Source organism: Megalops cyprinoides, chromosome 2 (assembly GCF_013368585.1).
Source record: "Megalops cyprinoides isolate fMegCyp1 chromosome 2, fMegCyp1.pri, whole genome shotgun sequence".
Classification (NCBI taxonomy): Eukaryota; Metazoa; Chordata; class Actinopteri; order Elopiformes; family Megalopidae; genus Megalops; species Megalops cyprinoides.
The window spans coordinates 21,549,343-21,563,298 of NC_050584.1; the positions used below are offsets into that span (position 1 = coordinate 21,549,343).

General features: G+C 39.0%; 1 protein-coding gene across 2 annotated transcripts in view; it reads right to left on the minus strand.

Moving 5' to 3' along the window:
* ptprn2 (protein tyrosine phosphatase receptor type N2) overlaps positions 1-13,956 on the minus strand; it is a 189,893-nt gene that overhangs the window by 29,387 nt on the left and 146,550 nt on the right. For both annotated transcript variants that reach the window (XM_036521610.1, XM_036521609.1), the window contains one exon: positions 7,833-8,027. In XM_036521610.1, coding sequence (XP_036377503.1) covers positions 7,833-8,027 — 195 coding nt within the window. The remainder of the gene's footprint in view (positions 1-7,832; positions 8,028-13,956) is intronic.

Below are 13,956 nucleotides of genomic sequence, written 5' to 3' on the forward strand. Positions count from 1 at the left end.
TTAGAGTTGTTTTTCACTTGTTCATACAGTGAGCTAGCCACAATCAACTACACCATTGATTATCAGATGGTGAAGTCATTTCTGTTGCTTGAGATTGCCAGGGCTGGATTAATATTTTACCAACTTTGTAAGTGAAAATAATAATTTGGATCTAGCTGTTATTCTATAATTTGTGGCCCAGTTTGTGGAGATTTGTTAGCTAGTTTGCCAGCTATTTCATAATATTTGCTAGCTTTTGTTACATGGGCAAAGGCTCATGCAGGTTTAGAACATTAGCCACCTGTCAGATGCTACAATGACAGGGCTACCTGTTGTACTGAAGTAGACTGATTGAATATAGTCAACACAGCATAGTTGCTTAGTCTTTTCCCCCCTAGGTGTATTGAAATGTAACTACATTGTATTCATATGTCACTTAGGGTTTCAGGACTAATTAACTGAAGTAAGAGGTGACATGGAAGGTTAAAATTTGTCTGTGTAAGTGTTTTGTGAGAGGCTCAGCACGAGTTAACATTGACCTCGCACTAATCGGGCAGCTGCTTCCCACACTTAGTGTGTGCATGCATACTGATGATGTCATGTTGGTTAAGCAAACTTTACAAGGGGTCAGCTGAACCCAAAACAACATGATTATAGTCAACATCCCAGCCATATAACTCCCATACTTTCATATAATGGCTGATCTAATTTATCCTTTTCCTCCTCGTTTCTCTCAACACTCTCTGAGCATATTGTGAAATCTACATAAAATATAAAGCAACAATGCTTAATTATCTCCCTCTATTTACAAGCTTTGACTACATTAATAAGCTTTTTCCTTACTGTATGTACTGTGGAAATAATAGTATGTACTGTGGAAGTAATTCCAATAGGAGTTTGCATCTGTTGTATAGTTTTGATGCTGTGTCCATGTTATGCAGGGCAATGTACATTGTGAAAAGATAAGGACTTGAGAGGCTATGGGAGAAGCATCTAGTAAGAAATGATGTCCCTCAGTCTTCACTAGCCACCTGTGCTTCAATAGCCAGATGTGGTGAACAGGTAGGCATGATGAAGAATGAATTGCATCATACATATGTTCCAGCCATGCACATTGGCTCATATTCATATTCCTTTTAGCACAGATTGAATGGCGTGTAATTTATATGAAGGCTTTACATGCAATCCTCCATCCTAGCACTTGCAGGTGAAGCAGGCATGATCTGTTTTTTATGTCTAATGACCCTTTGCAGAACTTAAGCATGCACAATATGCACAATATCAAAAGCCCATTGGGGTTCAGTGTAACAACATAAGTAATGATCCTATATGAGAAACATTGTGAGATAAACCACTTGAGCAAAGCTACTTTCTCAGTATATCCATTTGACTGGGGTGAACATTGCGTAACTAAATAAAAAAAGTTACCATTTTTTTTCTTTTTTTTTCTCCTGAAGGCCCACAGTCATATCTTGAAAGATTATGCAAAAAATGACAAGGGATTCAACAGCTCCCATTACTTCTTCTCGCATTCATAATTTAGTAAAGAGAACTTTGATTAAAATGTAGAAATGTCACTGTAATGAGATATCTTCCCACAGAAAATCTGCAACAGTTGACACTGAGGGCCAGTAACCTGATTACAGATACTCTCTGTAAATGTTTTGAGAAGAGGCCGACGTAACAATACACATCTCCATAGTATTCAGTACAGGGTAGTGGTGTGGGGGCCAGATATGATTGGCTTCAAGGGAAGAAGAGGTAATGTACAATACGTCCTTTCTTAGTAATGAACAAACACCAGACTTTCACATGGCAGAGGAGAATCACTGACAGGAAATGAATTCAAATAGAAGAAGATTCTGTGTACATTCAGTCTTCAACAATTCTAATAACATGAAAATCTTGATAGGAGATTTTTTTCAAACATTTGAAAAAGGGTCACATGGCTCATGGCCCATTCGGCAGTGGGGTGAGTGGTCTGATAACATGTTCATCAAACTCGGTCTAGGTTCAAGAGAGGTTTGGAGTTTTTGAGGGGTGCTTGTCTCGTGATGTAGCAGGGTGTGTGTGCTGGAAGGGAGGCTCACAGTTTCAACTTGTAATGTCTCAGTGAGCATCTCTTAAAAAAAAAACCTATTAAGGCAGGGAGTGCTGTGAGCTGCATCCGGGTGTGCAAATGTGTAGCTGTGTAGCTTTGGGGGTAAAGTGGCTGTTTGCAGCCAGGCTACACAGCAAGAGAGAGGAATTTCCCCCATTCCCGTACTAAGGCTCGCCACCATCGGCTGGCTCCTGAAACGCGGCAGATCAGACGAACTGTGTCACACCACAGTGCCAGAACTCTCACTGTGTCTGGCACCCCCAGACACGCAATCCAAGGCATGAAACAAACTAGAGTGCTATTGGGGCCCACAGAGATAGCTCAACAGCAACTGTCTTCTCACTGCCTTAAAAAAAAAAAAAAAACAATCCCGAAAAACTACATACAGGAACACATACCTGCTGTAACTTTCAGGTCTAATCATTTCCATGGTCTGCGGCCACCGTGTGCCTTTCCTGTCCCTATTATATATTGTGTATACCACAACAAATTGTTTCTACCTGGTAATTACATTTGTGTGTATTTCACTATGTTCCTGTGACCTCAGATTACCTGTAAAATGGATGTAAAGCAAGTCAAGACAAAAATGTCTCTTGCAAGGGCAGATGAATCAACATACTACAAACGAGGTTGCCCGATCAGAACAGCATGGCGCCCTGACTGTGCTGTTATTAAAAAGGAGAACTGAACTCTCATGTTGATGTACCTTACTATTTTAAAATACATGATCAAATCTCTATTTCCTGAGTGAAAGCCACTCATCAAATCTGAAGTACACCTTCTTTCTCTTCAAAATATTTCACTCTCATCACTGCAAATGCTCTAAAATTATAGCAAATACAGCATGAAGGCAGATAGCCTTTATATGCAATGGCATCTTGACAGTAGTACAGTGCTGATATTTTTTGCATGTTTCAGACAAATCATATTATATCCTCGTGAAATAACTGTTGAACGTTAAGATCCCTGACAGAAGCCAGACACTGCCATGCTCTTACTGCCATGGACAAGCAGATCCTCAAAGCGACAGCGTGATGCCTTCAATAGACAGATTATGCTTGGCAATGTCTGGTACTCACACTTGCACAAGCAATTCAGTTTTGCCCTAATTTAAAAAAACATTGCAATTGGCTCAATATTTTTTTTTTTAAGGAGGCCAAAACCAATGACCCTTTGGCAGCAGTGGTGCTCTTATCTAATACTGGCTTCATCCTGGACGGCAAACTGGTCCTCCTCTTTGTTAATGCCAAAGTAATGGGGTTTTGTAATGTGTAAAGAGATTATAGCAAGCCAATCAGGAGGAGCTGAGATCAGTGTGTTTCAGGCAAACACTCGCTAATCCCCTTCCGCTCGGCTCACAGCTGCCAAAGGTGCTCAATAAAATCAAAATGAAGTAAAGCACTAGAGGGAGAAGTGAGGCGTCGGGTTGCAGCCATGGTGGGAAATACACATGTGAGCCATGTTCTCCCTCAGACGGACGGCGAGTAGCATCCGTCCTCATCCATTACTTCTGTGTTGATTTCTGAAACACGGTGTGTGCCTGCTTATTTGTGTTTAACAAAAAAAAAAAGATGGAGGTACCAAATGAGATTAAAAGGGAGCGAATTAAAATTAGCATTTCTTTTTTAGACCACGCCTGTCAAAAAAACTGAAATATAGTTGATATAGGTGATAAGGAGCCTCCTGCACCCTTTAACAGCAACATATTCTTCTCTATAGACTTTACTTTGAACACTACACTAGGGGGGTGGTGACAGATGGTGATTCAGCTTTCTTCCCCTCACAGCAATGCTTTACTTTCATTCTTATAAAGGTTTTGCACTTTTGTAAGTCGCTTTGGATAAAAGCGTCTGCTAAATAAATAAATGTAAATGTAAATGTAAATGTTTTTTTGGTTTAAACATTGTGTTTTTTTCCTTAACTATGTTATTTATTCTTATAATACATTTCTATGTCTGAAATGATTTTTTATCAGAATAAACCTCAACCTTGAATGATGTATTTGTTAGTATACGGCACACTGATTTGTGGAATAAATTAATCCTTACACATTGTGAATTTCTACACCAGGACTGGCTACATAATCACAGCAGCATCAAAATTGTTTAAATCACACACAGCATTACCCATACACCCATACAATTCCTTGAATGCATCTAAATACTGCAATGTGTACAGTCAAGGTACAATGTTTCCCACCATGTCTGATCCATAGGCACAATTGTTCCATGAGCTGTCTTTCCTTGTATTACACTATGTGAGTTACAATAAGTTAGCCATTCTCTATCCCATCTATTACTGATCCAAGATTGCGCTCGGGTACAGATGGACCGACAAGTGCAGACAGTAAATGTTCAGATGTTAATTTTGATGGAAGCTCATTCATACAAGCGCGTAATTCCAACAACTAATCCACTCAAGAGAATGGTGCAATAAACACAAAGCTCAACATCACAGTCCTTGAGAAGCACCGTGCTTTACAGCAGCTGTTAGGGGGTATTCATCTCACAGGTTTGTAATGAGAATGAATGAGCACCAAAAGCATTGCAGGCCCATTCTGAACAAATGCACTGTGCAGCTCTTGTGTGCAAGACTATATTTAATGGATAAGTAGAATAATTGCAGCATGCTGCTTCAGGTTTCAGAGCAGTGCTTGTCTGATGAATAGATAAGGAGCATCACATATACTGCTATCACTATAATATACAGTAAAAAAGTGTTTTTACTGAAAACATGCATTTTCACAGAAATCTTTTTTTCCCCCCAGGGACAAAACAAAATGTGTGCAGTGGTTTATCTTCCACATCAGCGCACATTTTTGTCAATTTTGTGTCAGGAATAAAACCAAAGATGACAATCGTGGAGGAATTTGACCGCAAACATTTCTGAGAAACCAAGTTAGTGGTTCACTGTGGATCTCACATATATGCAGAACTAAAAGCTGAGAGGTTCACAAGCAGACACATACAGAGGATGTTTGATCTACACCAGTTTATATGCAACAGTCATGTATTTTCACATATGCGGAGCACAAATCTCTTAGGGTCATTTCTTCAGCATAATTTTGGTTCATCAAAATATTTCTCCAATGACAGAGAATGGTGCTTTATTATGTTGCTGTGTCAGACCAGCCAACATAATAAATGTAGCCTGGAGTATTTTCTCCCTTAAATTGTGAGTTTTGTGTCCAGAGCTGTCCATGGTTCTGAAACCAATAGGTTTTACTCCTCTACAGTCTACAGAGGGAGGAGCAGACTAAACAGATTACCTCTGTACATTTTCATGTAGAGAAAAAGCATTAACAGTTTTTAATGCTTTTACTCTACATCAAAATGACAAATGTAATTAATTTCCCCTCCAAATTACAACAAGCAAAATTGGGGCCGTGACTGCAAATGGCAAGCAATATACAGTATGTGCAATGTAACTATTGGAAGCAATCAAATTTTGTTAATACAAGTTCTGTTTAGAGCCATGATAACAGAATTAAAGCTTCTCATTAAGGAGAACAGATGAGACAGGGTGGATTTCATCACCTTTGGGAGGTTTATCCACAAAAATAGAAGACAAAAAAGTGCTGTGGCGAGGATGAATGTACAGCATTTCAGAATATACTCTTATCCAAACCAGTTTACAAAGCAAACCAACAGAGGGCATAATGTTACATTCCTGCAGCTGACCAGCCTATATATCTCCTTTCCAGATTTTTCATGCTACTGTACATCTCTGCCTTGCATATGAGCACCCTGTATAATCTAATTCCATGTCAGTGCATACCAGGATATGCATATTTATCTATAGGTTGTGAAATCCATAGTAAAACATGACTACTTTCAAGATAGAGCTATATTGGTGTGCATGTTCTGCTTTCACATTGTGGTTGAAAGACAAATGTGCTCTCCACAAAGGCTGAAATTCATCATCCCAGTTTATAGAGCAAACAGCAGGGGTCTGGGGGCAACAACATCAAGATGTAGCACTGCAGGGTATGGAAATATTGGAACAACGTTGACAAAGCCTCCATGTACTGGCTTGTTTGCATCTGCTGTGCAGGATCACAACAAAAGGCAAAAAATGATGTGTATGTGTATGTATGTGTATATATATATATATATATATATATATATATATATATATATATATATATATATACATACAATGTCAGCATACTGTATGTACCATCATAAAAAAATCTGTACAGAAAATAACCATAAGGACTCAATTTCCTGAGTTCTATTAAGATTATATAGCTTTTCCTTGGGATGATAGCATTTTCACGGCCTAGTTGAGAGGGCTCTTTCTTATGGAAGTGGATGGCTTAAAGTGGTAGGTGAAATGATGCAAGCTGTGAGCTATAACTGAACTCACAAGGGCCAGCGGTTTTAAAACTTCATGTCCCTTAAAAATGCCACAGTGTGATGCAATGTGATAATCACGATGGCAATAAAAAAAATAGAGTGGTTGTTCTTTGAATGTGCAAAAATCACCTTTTTATCAGTTACAGCTAGGACAATCTATTGCTCAAACACACAACAATCAACACCTCAATCAAAATAACATCAAATAAATTATACTGTTGAACAGCTGGACATTAGATAAATTGTTGCCCTATAATGAAGCCTACACTGGGAGCTACTGCTCACTGATTTTCTTGAACTTGTTTCCAATGAATAAAACAGAAGTTGTATTAAATTAAAACAATCAATTGTGCTGACAACTGTGATGTCTCAAAAGAGAATAAAACCCCTACTAAACAGAGCTAATAAAGCACACTGAATCGAATTGAACAGAGGAAGACAGATAGAGAAGAAGAGAGACGGAAAGAGTGGGGGTTGCTGGGGGCATGGAGTGCAGAGATAGGGGTATGGCGTTTTCCAGGATCATGTGACCAATGGAGATATTCATGCTGGAGGAGTGTGGTAGAGGGAACTACGGTTCCTTCTTGGTTCTGATTACTCCTAAAGTATACTACACTGTGACCATCTGCATAGTAAGCAAATAAACAAGAGTTCAGGCCATGGTCATACCACATTCTACAAGAGGTCTAGACAGAGCTGCACTTCATAAAAATGTGATAAAGTGGAGGGAGGTGAGAGACACCTATTTTGCAAACAATAACACAAGTGTATCCACAGTTCTCTGTTCTGCAGGACGTAGACAGGATAGCCATCCCCCTCAGAGAGGAGCTACTGTGTTCAGTACTGGCAGCCCAAATGACATTCTACAACCTGAGGGTAGGCTCAGCCAATGGCAGAAAAGCATGTCACTCACACCTTAAACACTTTGTTTCCCTAATATAACTATAATATGGCCGTCATACATTAAGCATGCAATGTTATTACATTCAATGTCACTAAATATAATTTATATTAAGATTATACTAAAAGATTTTTTCTTTTTAAATTATTGTTGGTTGTATTTGTGTGCTATTAGTACATTACATTATTTTAGCAGACACCCTTATCCAAAGGAATTTCAGCACAAAAGAATTATGTATTGTTATATACTTATTATATATTTATTATTTATTTATTATCTGTATCTATATCTATATCTATATCTATATCTATCTTTCTATATGATCAAGTGCTATTATTTTTGCAGTTTAAAACAGAGCAACAAAAATGTACAGTATGTTTGCAATTCTAATAAAGGAAGCTAAATTAGATTGATGTGTGAGAGAAAAAAAGAGACAGAGAGAGAGAGACCGAGAAAGAGAATGGGGGGCATAGAAGGCAAGTGTGTCGTTTACCAGGATCATGTGACCGGTGGAGATGTCCATGTTGGACTGCGCGGGTTCCTCGCTCCAGAGGGAGGTGCTGCTGCGGGCGGAGGGGCTGGGCGTGGGCCCGTCGCTGAACTGCGACGAGACGCTGCTGATGCGCGACGTGTGGAGAGGCTCCGGGCGCTCTGACGTCCTGACAGCCATGCGCTGCCGACACAGCTCCTGGGAGGGGGAGGTGGTAGTGGGGAGGGGGGTTAGCAAATTAGTCCCTCTTCCCAGGGAATACAGCCTGTCACTTAACGCTAAATCATGTGAAATTTTCCCTCTGCACACCGCACGATTTCCGTCCCAGTACCCCTCTCTGTTTATTTAACGCTGTGTCTTCAAATTGCTTTCAATCACCGCAGATTAGACAGCCGATGGCATGTGTCACATTATGGCGTGCTACGATATCAGAGGAACGGTCATATTCATACTACACTGACTGCGACACACGTTCACGGTTCACACACCGCAGACTCCTAACACTATTAATCTCTGCGTGCAAACAGGAAAAAAAAAGCACTCTGAAAGCTAATGTGCTCGTGCAAACACACATCCTCACTGAGAAAGACACTTAAGTAAATTATTTGAACTATTCCAAGTATAATTTCTGTATGTATTATCCATCAAATGGTCACACTTCTTTTCTGAAAGCAAAAACCCAACAATACATTATTATTGAAGACAAATCAGATTTTTTTTTTCATACTTCAACACTTTAATACTATAGAATGCCAAAAGACACAACTGGACACATGCTCTAACTGAATAACAAGCCAGTTTGAACAACCAAAATTGTCCCCTATTTATTTACGTGTTTCAGGTTTACTTTTTAAATGACATTCAATTTTAAATGACATAAGATCACTTCAGTTCAGGTAATAGCAAGCATTTACATAGAAATATTAGGCACTGATCACCACTAAGTAATTTGCTCAGACTACTGTGTCCTTGGTTTCCTCATTATTTGTCCATATCCTTTCTTGCCACAGTAAAGGCTAAGCCAGGTAAGCCTTAGCCTACCCTTTATTGCCTTGCCCACCTCCCCACGTGCACACAGGAAAACACGAACACATATCTCTCTTTCTTTCTCTCTCTAACACACACACATTATTGGCATTTAGCAGATGCTCTTATCCATAGCGACTTACATCAGTTACAATTATATTGGTTACACACACACACACACATATGCACACTGTGTCAACCATAGGTGTATGTGTTTTTAGTAGACATCATTAAACTCTGACAATAAGCATGCATGTGATAACATTTCCACCATGTGCAATAAAATGACAAATAAAAATGACAATATAATGCAACGTACAAACAAATTATGGCTATAAAATGTTTTTATATATGTGGCAGTTCCAGTTTTAAATTGTTTTTGGATAAAAAAAAATCACCATTCTGCGGTGTGACTATGTGACTGCCCTATGACATCTCTGAGCCATAAATGTGAGGTGAAGTAGCCTGATGATATTGATGATATTGTTTGATAGAATTTCCCATTGAGTTTGATTCCCTCCATTTTTCGATTTTATTTCTCAGTTTAATTTTAGTTTGATATAATGCCTGACAAAATTTGCCTCACACATCTTTTACCATACCACTATAAAAATGACATATACAATATAACCACTATGATCTGACAACATTTAATACTGGCCAGGACCTTCTTATTCCTTTTGAGCTAATAAAGGAACAAATGCAACTGTCAACATGTGAATAGATTAATAATAATGTCAGTAATAGCAAAAATAACAACAGAACAAACAAACAAAAATACGAAAATATCATCACCATTAAGGATAATGGCTGCCGTGATGATAATAACTGCAAGGGGTGATAATGACCTAACTGGCACTCATCAGGACTCAGACTGTAGGAGTGGTGGTGAGTGCTGGTGTTTCACACACCAGGAGACGCACTGTCATGTCCCTATTAAATCACCAGCACGCTGCTGCATAATGGAGCACTAAGTCTCTTCTGTCCTCTCCTCCTGAGTCTTCCCACCAAATCCCACAACAAAAGTCTAAACTCCGTAATAAATGGCGTTGGATTACCAATGGCAGGTGGTTTGCTTTGAAATCGCCACCAAATTAAGCGATTCGTCTGGTCCCTCTTTGCCCGGGCCTCAACGAGGGCCGCTGAACGAAATGAGTCTCACTGTAATAGTCGAATGTAATTCAAACGAAAATAAGAGGTGCCTGTCCTCAGGTCATTCTGGCACTAATTGACAAGGTGATATTTTCGCTTTGATCAGTGTGGAAACGGAAGCAAATTGCCTCGTGAAAAATCAAAATAGCTACCGCTCATTACCAGTTATGCATTCGATGGGCACAATTAATAATCAGCACACAGCATTTTCATCCCGATCGATAGCGATGCTTCTATGATATGCCAATGTGCTTCAGGGTTGTGCTGCAGGATGGGCCAGCATGTGCAAGAACCCTGTGCTATGGGATTCAGGGAAGAAACAAAGACCCTCCCTTTGTCTTACAGGACGGGGGTATGCCGGTGGGTTCTGTAACATCAGCTTGGGCCTGGAAACCCTGCTGGTGCACAGAGCCTTGATGTAAAATGACAGTTCGAGCCGTGCGGCAGAGGTGAGCACCGGGGAGAGACGAAGGAGGCGCGAGTCCCGTGCTCCGGGAGAGAGAGAGACGACGACGCCAGACAGAGGGGGGATGACGTGGGAGTAGCTGGGAGCGGAGAGGGAGAGAGAGAGAGTGGGAGAGAAAGCGATCTGCCCTTCCCGGCATGCTAATTCCATCTCTCAGCAGGATCAATCATACTCCTCTATTATATTCCGCGAGAGCTCCGGGTACAACCTGCCCAAGAAGGGGCACCACTCCCCGGAACAATACACGTCGCCGCCATGCCATTGTGCTTTGCGGCTGGTGCGCTTTTTCAACATTCACCCCCCCCCCCCCCCCCCCCCCTTCAAGTCCCCGTCTAATCAATGGCGTTCTGAGACGGCAGGTTAACACAGTCAGACTCTGAATATATCGCAGAGTATGCAAATTGTTTTGTGGTAAAAAACAAAAATCCATCCCTAGCAAAAGCTAAATGCTGTGAACCAAGAAATCCAGGAAAGAGAGAATACAACTGTGTTGTACTTGTGTTCAAGGTCAGCGCCATATTAAATAACAAATATTTATGGTTTCGCTTTACTGGATGTAGAACGGCAGGAACAGCTGGATTTATCTTCATTTATGGTTTATTGAACTGCATCTACACATATTTAATCAATAATTTATGGTTCTTTCATAAGACATCTGGTTTATTGTTTTTTTTTTCCTTGTTAAGGAGTATGTATTGACATCTAAATTTTGATGCATTACTATCGATGAGCTAGAAAATAACAGAGTGCATACATGGCTTTTTCATGGTGATGTCTCCAAAAAATCACATATGAGTGAAAAAACTTATTTTTCAAATATATTGGCCATAATGGAGTCTCAGATCAAAGAATGACATATCTTGCTGTCAGTACGCAAATTGTAAATGGACCTTACAATCAAACTGTAATTCTTCACTTTGCCATGAAAATGAGTGTGTTAATGACACACGTCTGTAAAACCAAATATTTCAACACGGGGGTAAGGCCTTACTGACACTTCAATGTGTTCAAACAGTAAAATGAAAACAGCGTGGCCTTAAACAAGTCAATAAGAAATTTATCTATCACTTTTGTCAGTGTCACTTGACATTATCTTTTGTCTCTGTTAAAGACAAAAAAATGTTGCCTTGACTTTGTTTTGAATTTCTTTAACTTTGGCCTTTCTGCTTCATGATTTCATAACTTTTATAGTTTACACTATTTATATGCTTCCAGCTAATCGTGAACAGTAAAATATATCTGATAAGAAAAGGAAGGATGCATGTTAAGAGAATTGGATCAGTGGCAGATACTGTTATACAGGGCATGTAGAAGTGAGATGTACCCTATGAGAAATCATTATCAGTGTTTATCTTTATGTGTGTTCATTTCCACATAGCACAGTACCGCTAAAATTAATACATTTTTTTCTGTGCACTTCTACACACCAGTGTCGAAATGATAAAATGAAAATCCAGATTGGGAATTCTCAACTGATGAATTTGTGTGCATGTACATATTTATTTGATATTCTGCATTTATATAAAAGCAATTTAAATTTAAAAAATTAGCTAGATAAATAAAAATAATATTTCTTTGACAAACCATATTTTGCCTTGGTTTAAATTTCTCATATGATAGATGCTGTTCCATTGTATTTGGAAGTATCAAACATGTTCTTTGCAACAGAGAAAACAATACATTTATGATAAATAATATATTGTTGCAAGAAAAAAAAAAACATCTGAGTGAAAAGAAAAATGATTGCTTTATTATTTCTTAGTGTTTTGTGCTTAACAGCTGTTGGAATGTCTGCTGGGTTAAGTGCAAATTGAATTCCTGAATTCGTGTTTGTCTTGCAATTCTGTTATAGGAATCTAATCAAATCTGTTTTGATATAAAACTTTTCAGTCTTTGTACAGCCACAAAATGTTCTTGTTTTTGCTCTGCATTTTGTACAATGTTGGGATGGCTGTTTAAAAAAATATATGCCTTTCATACAGTGATTTTGCTTGCAATGACACTCCATCGAATCCCTTCACTTTTCAAAATATATACTTATTCATTTCACAACAAATATGCAAGCATTCACTTTTGATTTTAAACATGCACACATAAACACACACACACACACACACACACACGCATTGTAGTAATGAGAATAAAATATAACTTGTCTGCAATATATTACAGAAATGGTAAGTGTTTGAAGCAGAGTAGTTTCATATTTAAATTCTTCATAAGTACAGATTGATGATTTTTGGGTAAAGTATGCATATTTTAGGCTAATCTTATTCTATATCATATTGTACGTAGTTGAGCAATTGTTTTATTTCTTTTTATGCAAAATAAGTACGATTTGTGGTGCTATAACTCTCCATCACTACCACTCCTTCTGAAGCTGGCACAATGAGGAATACTTTTCTACAAATGACTCAGGTCGACATATATCATTTCTCTCTGCTCAGGGACCCTATTAGTATTACATTGTTAGACTTCATATATTCAGCCACTCATTTTTTTTTCAAATCAGAGAAAGAAAATCATTCTTTGAAGCTGCTGGCCTCTTTGTCTGTCTCTTTTCTCTAAATTTCGCCCAAAATTTAAGCTTCTCTGGTTTTTGATGTGGTCTATAAGGCTGTACAAGCCAACCTAGGTGCGCTCCCCATACACCATTAACAACTTCAGTGCAGGAGGTGGACAAATTTTACATCCCACTCAAATGCGAACTCAAGGATCCAACGATTTAATGCTTCATCGTCATCAACGATGGCAGAAATATGACAGTGACAGTACTGAGATAGTCAAGCACCGGGAGCCTAAAGGAGGTAATCTGGTGAATTGTAATGATAACGGTAGAGGGTCTCATTTCAATCGCTATTTGACCGCTGAGAGGAAGGAGTCCTTTAATTTACATCACAGATGTGTGTCAGGATGCTGTGTACCAGGCCACAAAATGAAACGTGGAAAGAAGATCCAAGACCAGCTTTCAGATGGTCAATTATATATTGGGGAAATTATGGAAAGCATTGTATAATAATGTTTTCCTCTATGACTCACAAACTTTCCAGTCATCAGAGCTCAGTTCAGCTCTACCTGTTAAGTGGCTGATGCGGACATAAACAATATTTATAAAATAAATAATAATGATAAAAAAGAATAATTCTGCATTTACTGAAGAAAGGCTGGAACTGGCAGATACATTAAGCCATCAAACACCTAGACAGACACAGACTAATCCAGAAGAAATTTCAACGCCTATTTAAAAGTACTGCAATTTGACTCAAGTCCCTAAGTAAATCTGTTTTCTAATGAGACAAAACAACAAAACAAGACAAAACAAAACAAAATAGAAGACAAAAGCAATGCAATGATAACCACAGTCAAGTAGATGCGGCTGAAGGTTAGGAGTCTGCGCACGGTCACCCTGTGATGCATCTCCCGGAGCCGAGGGAGCGTCTCTAAAGAGCAGCCACCGTGGGCGTGATCTCCAGCTCTGCTCCC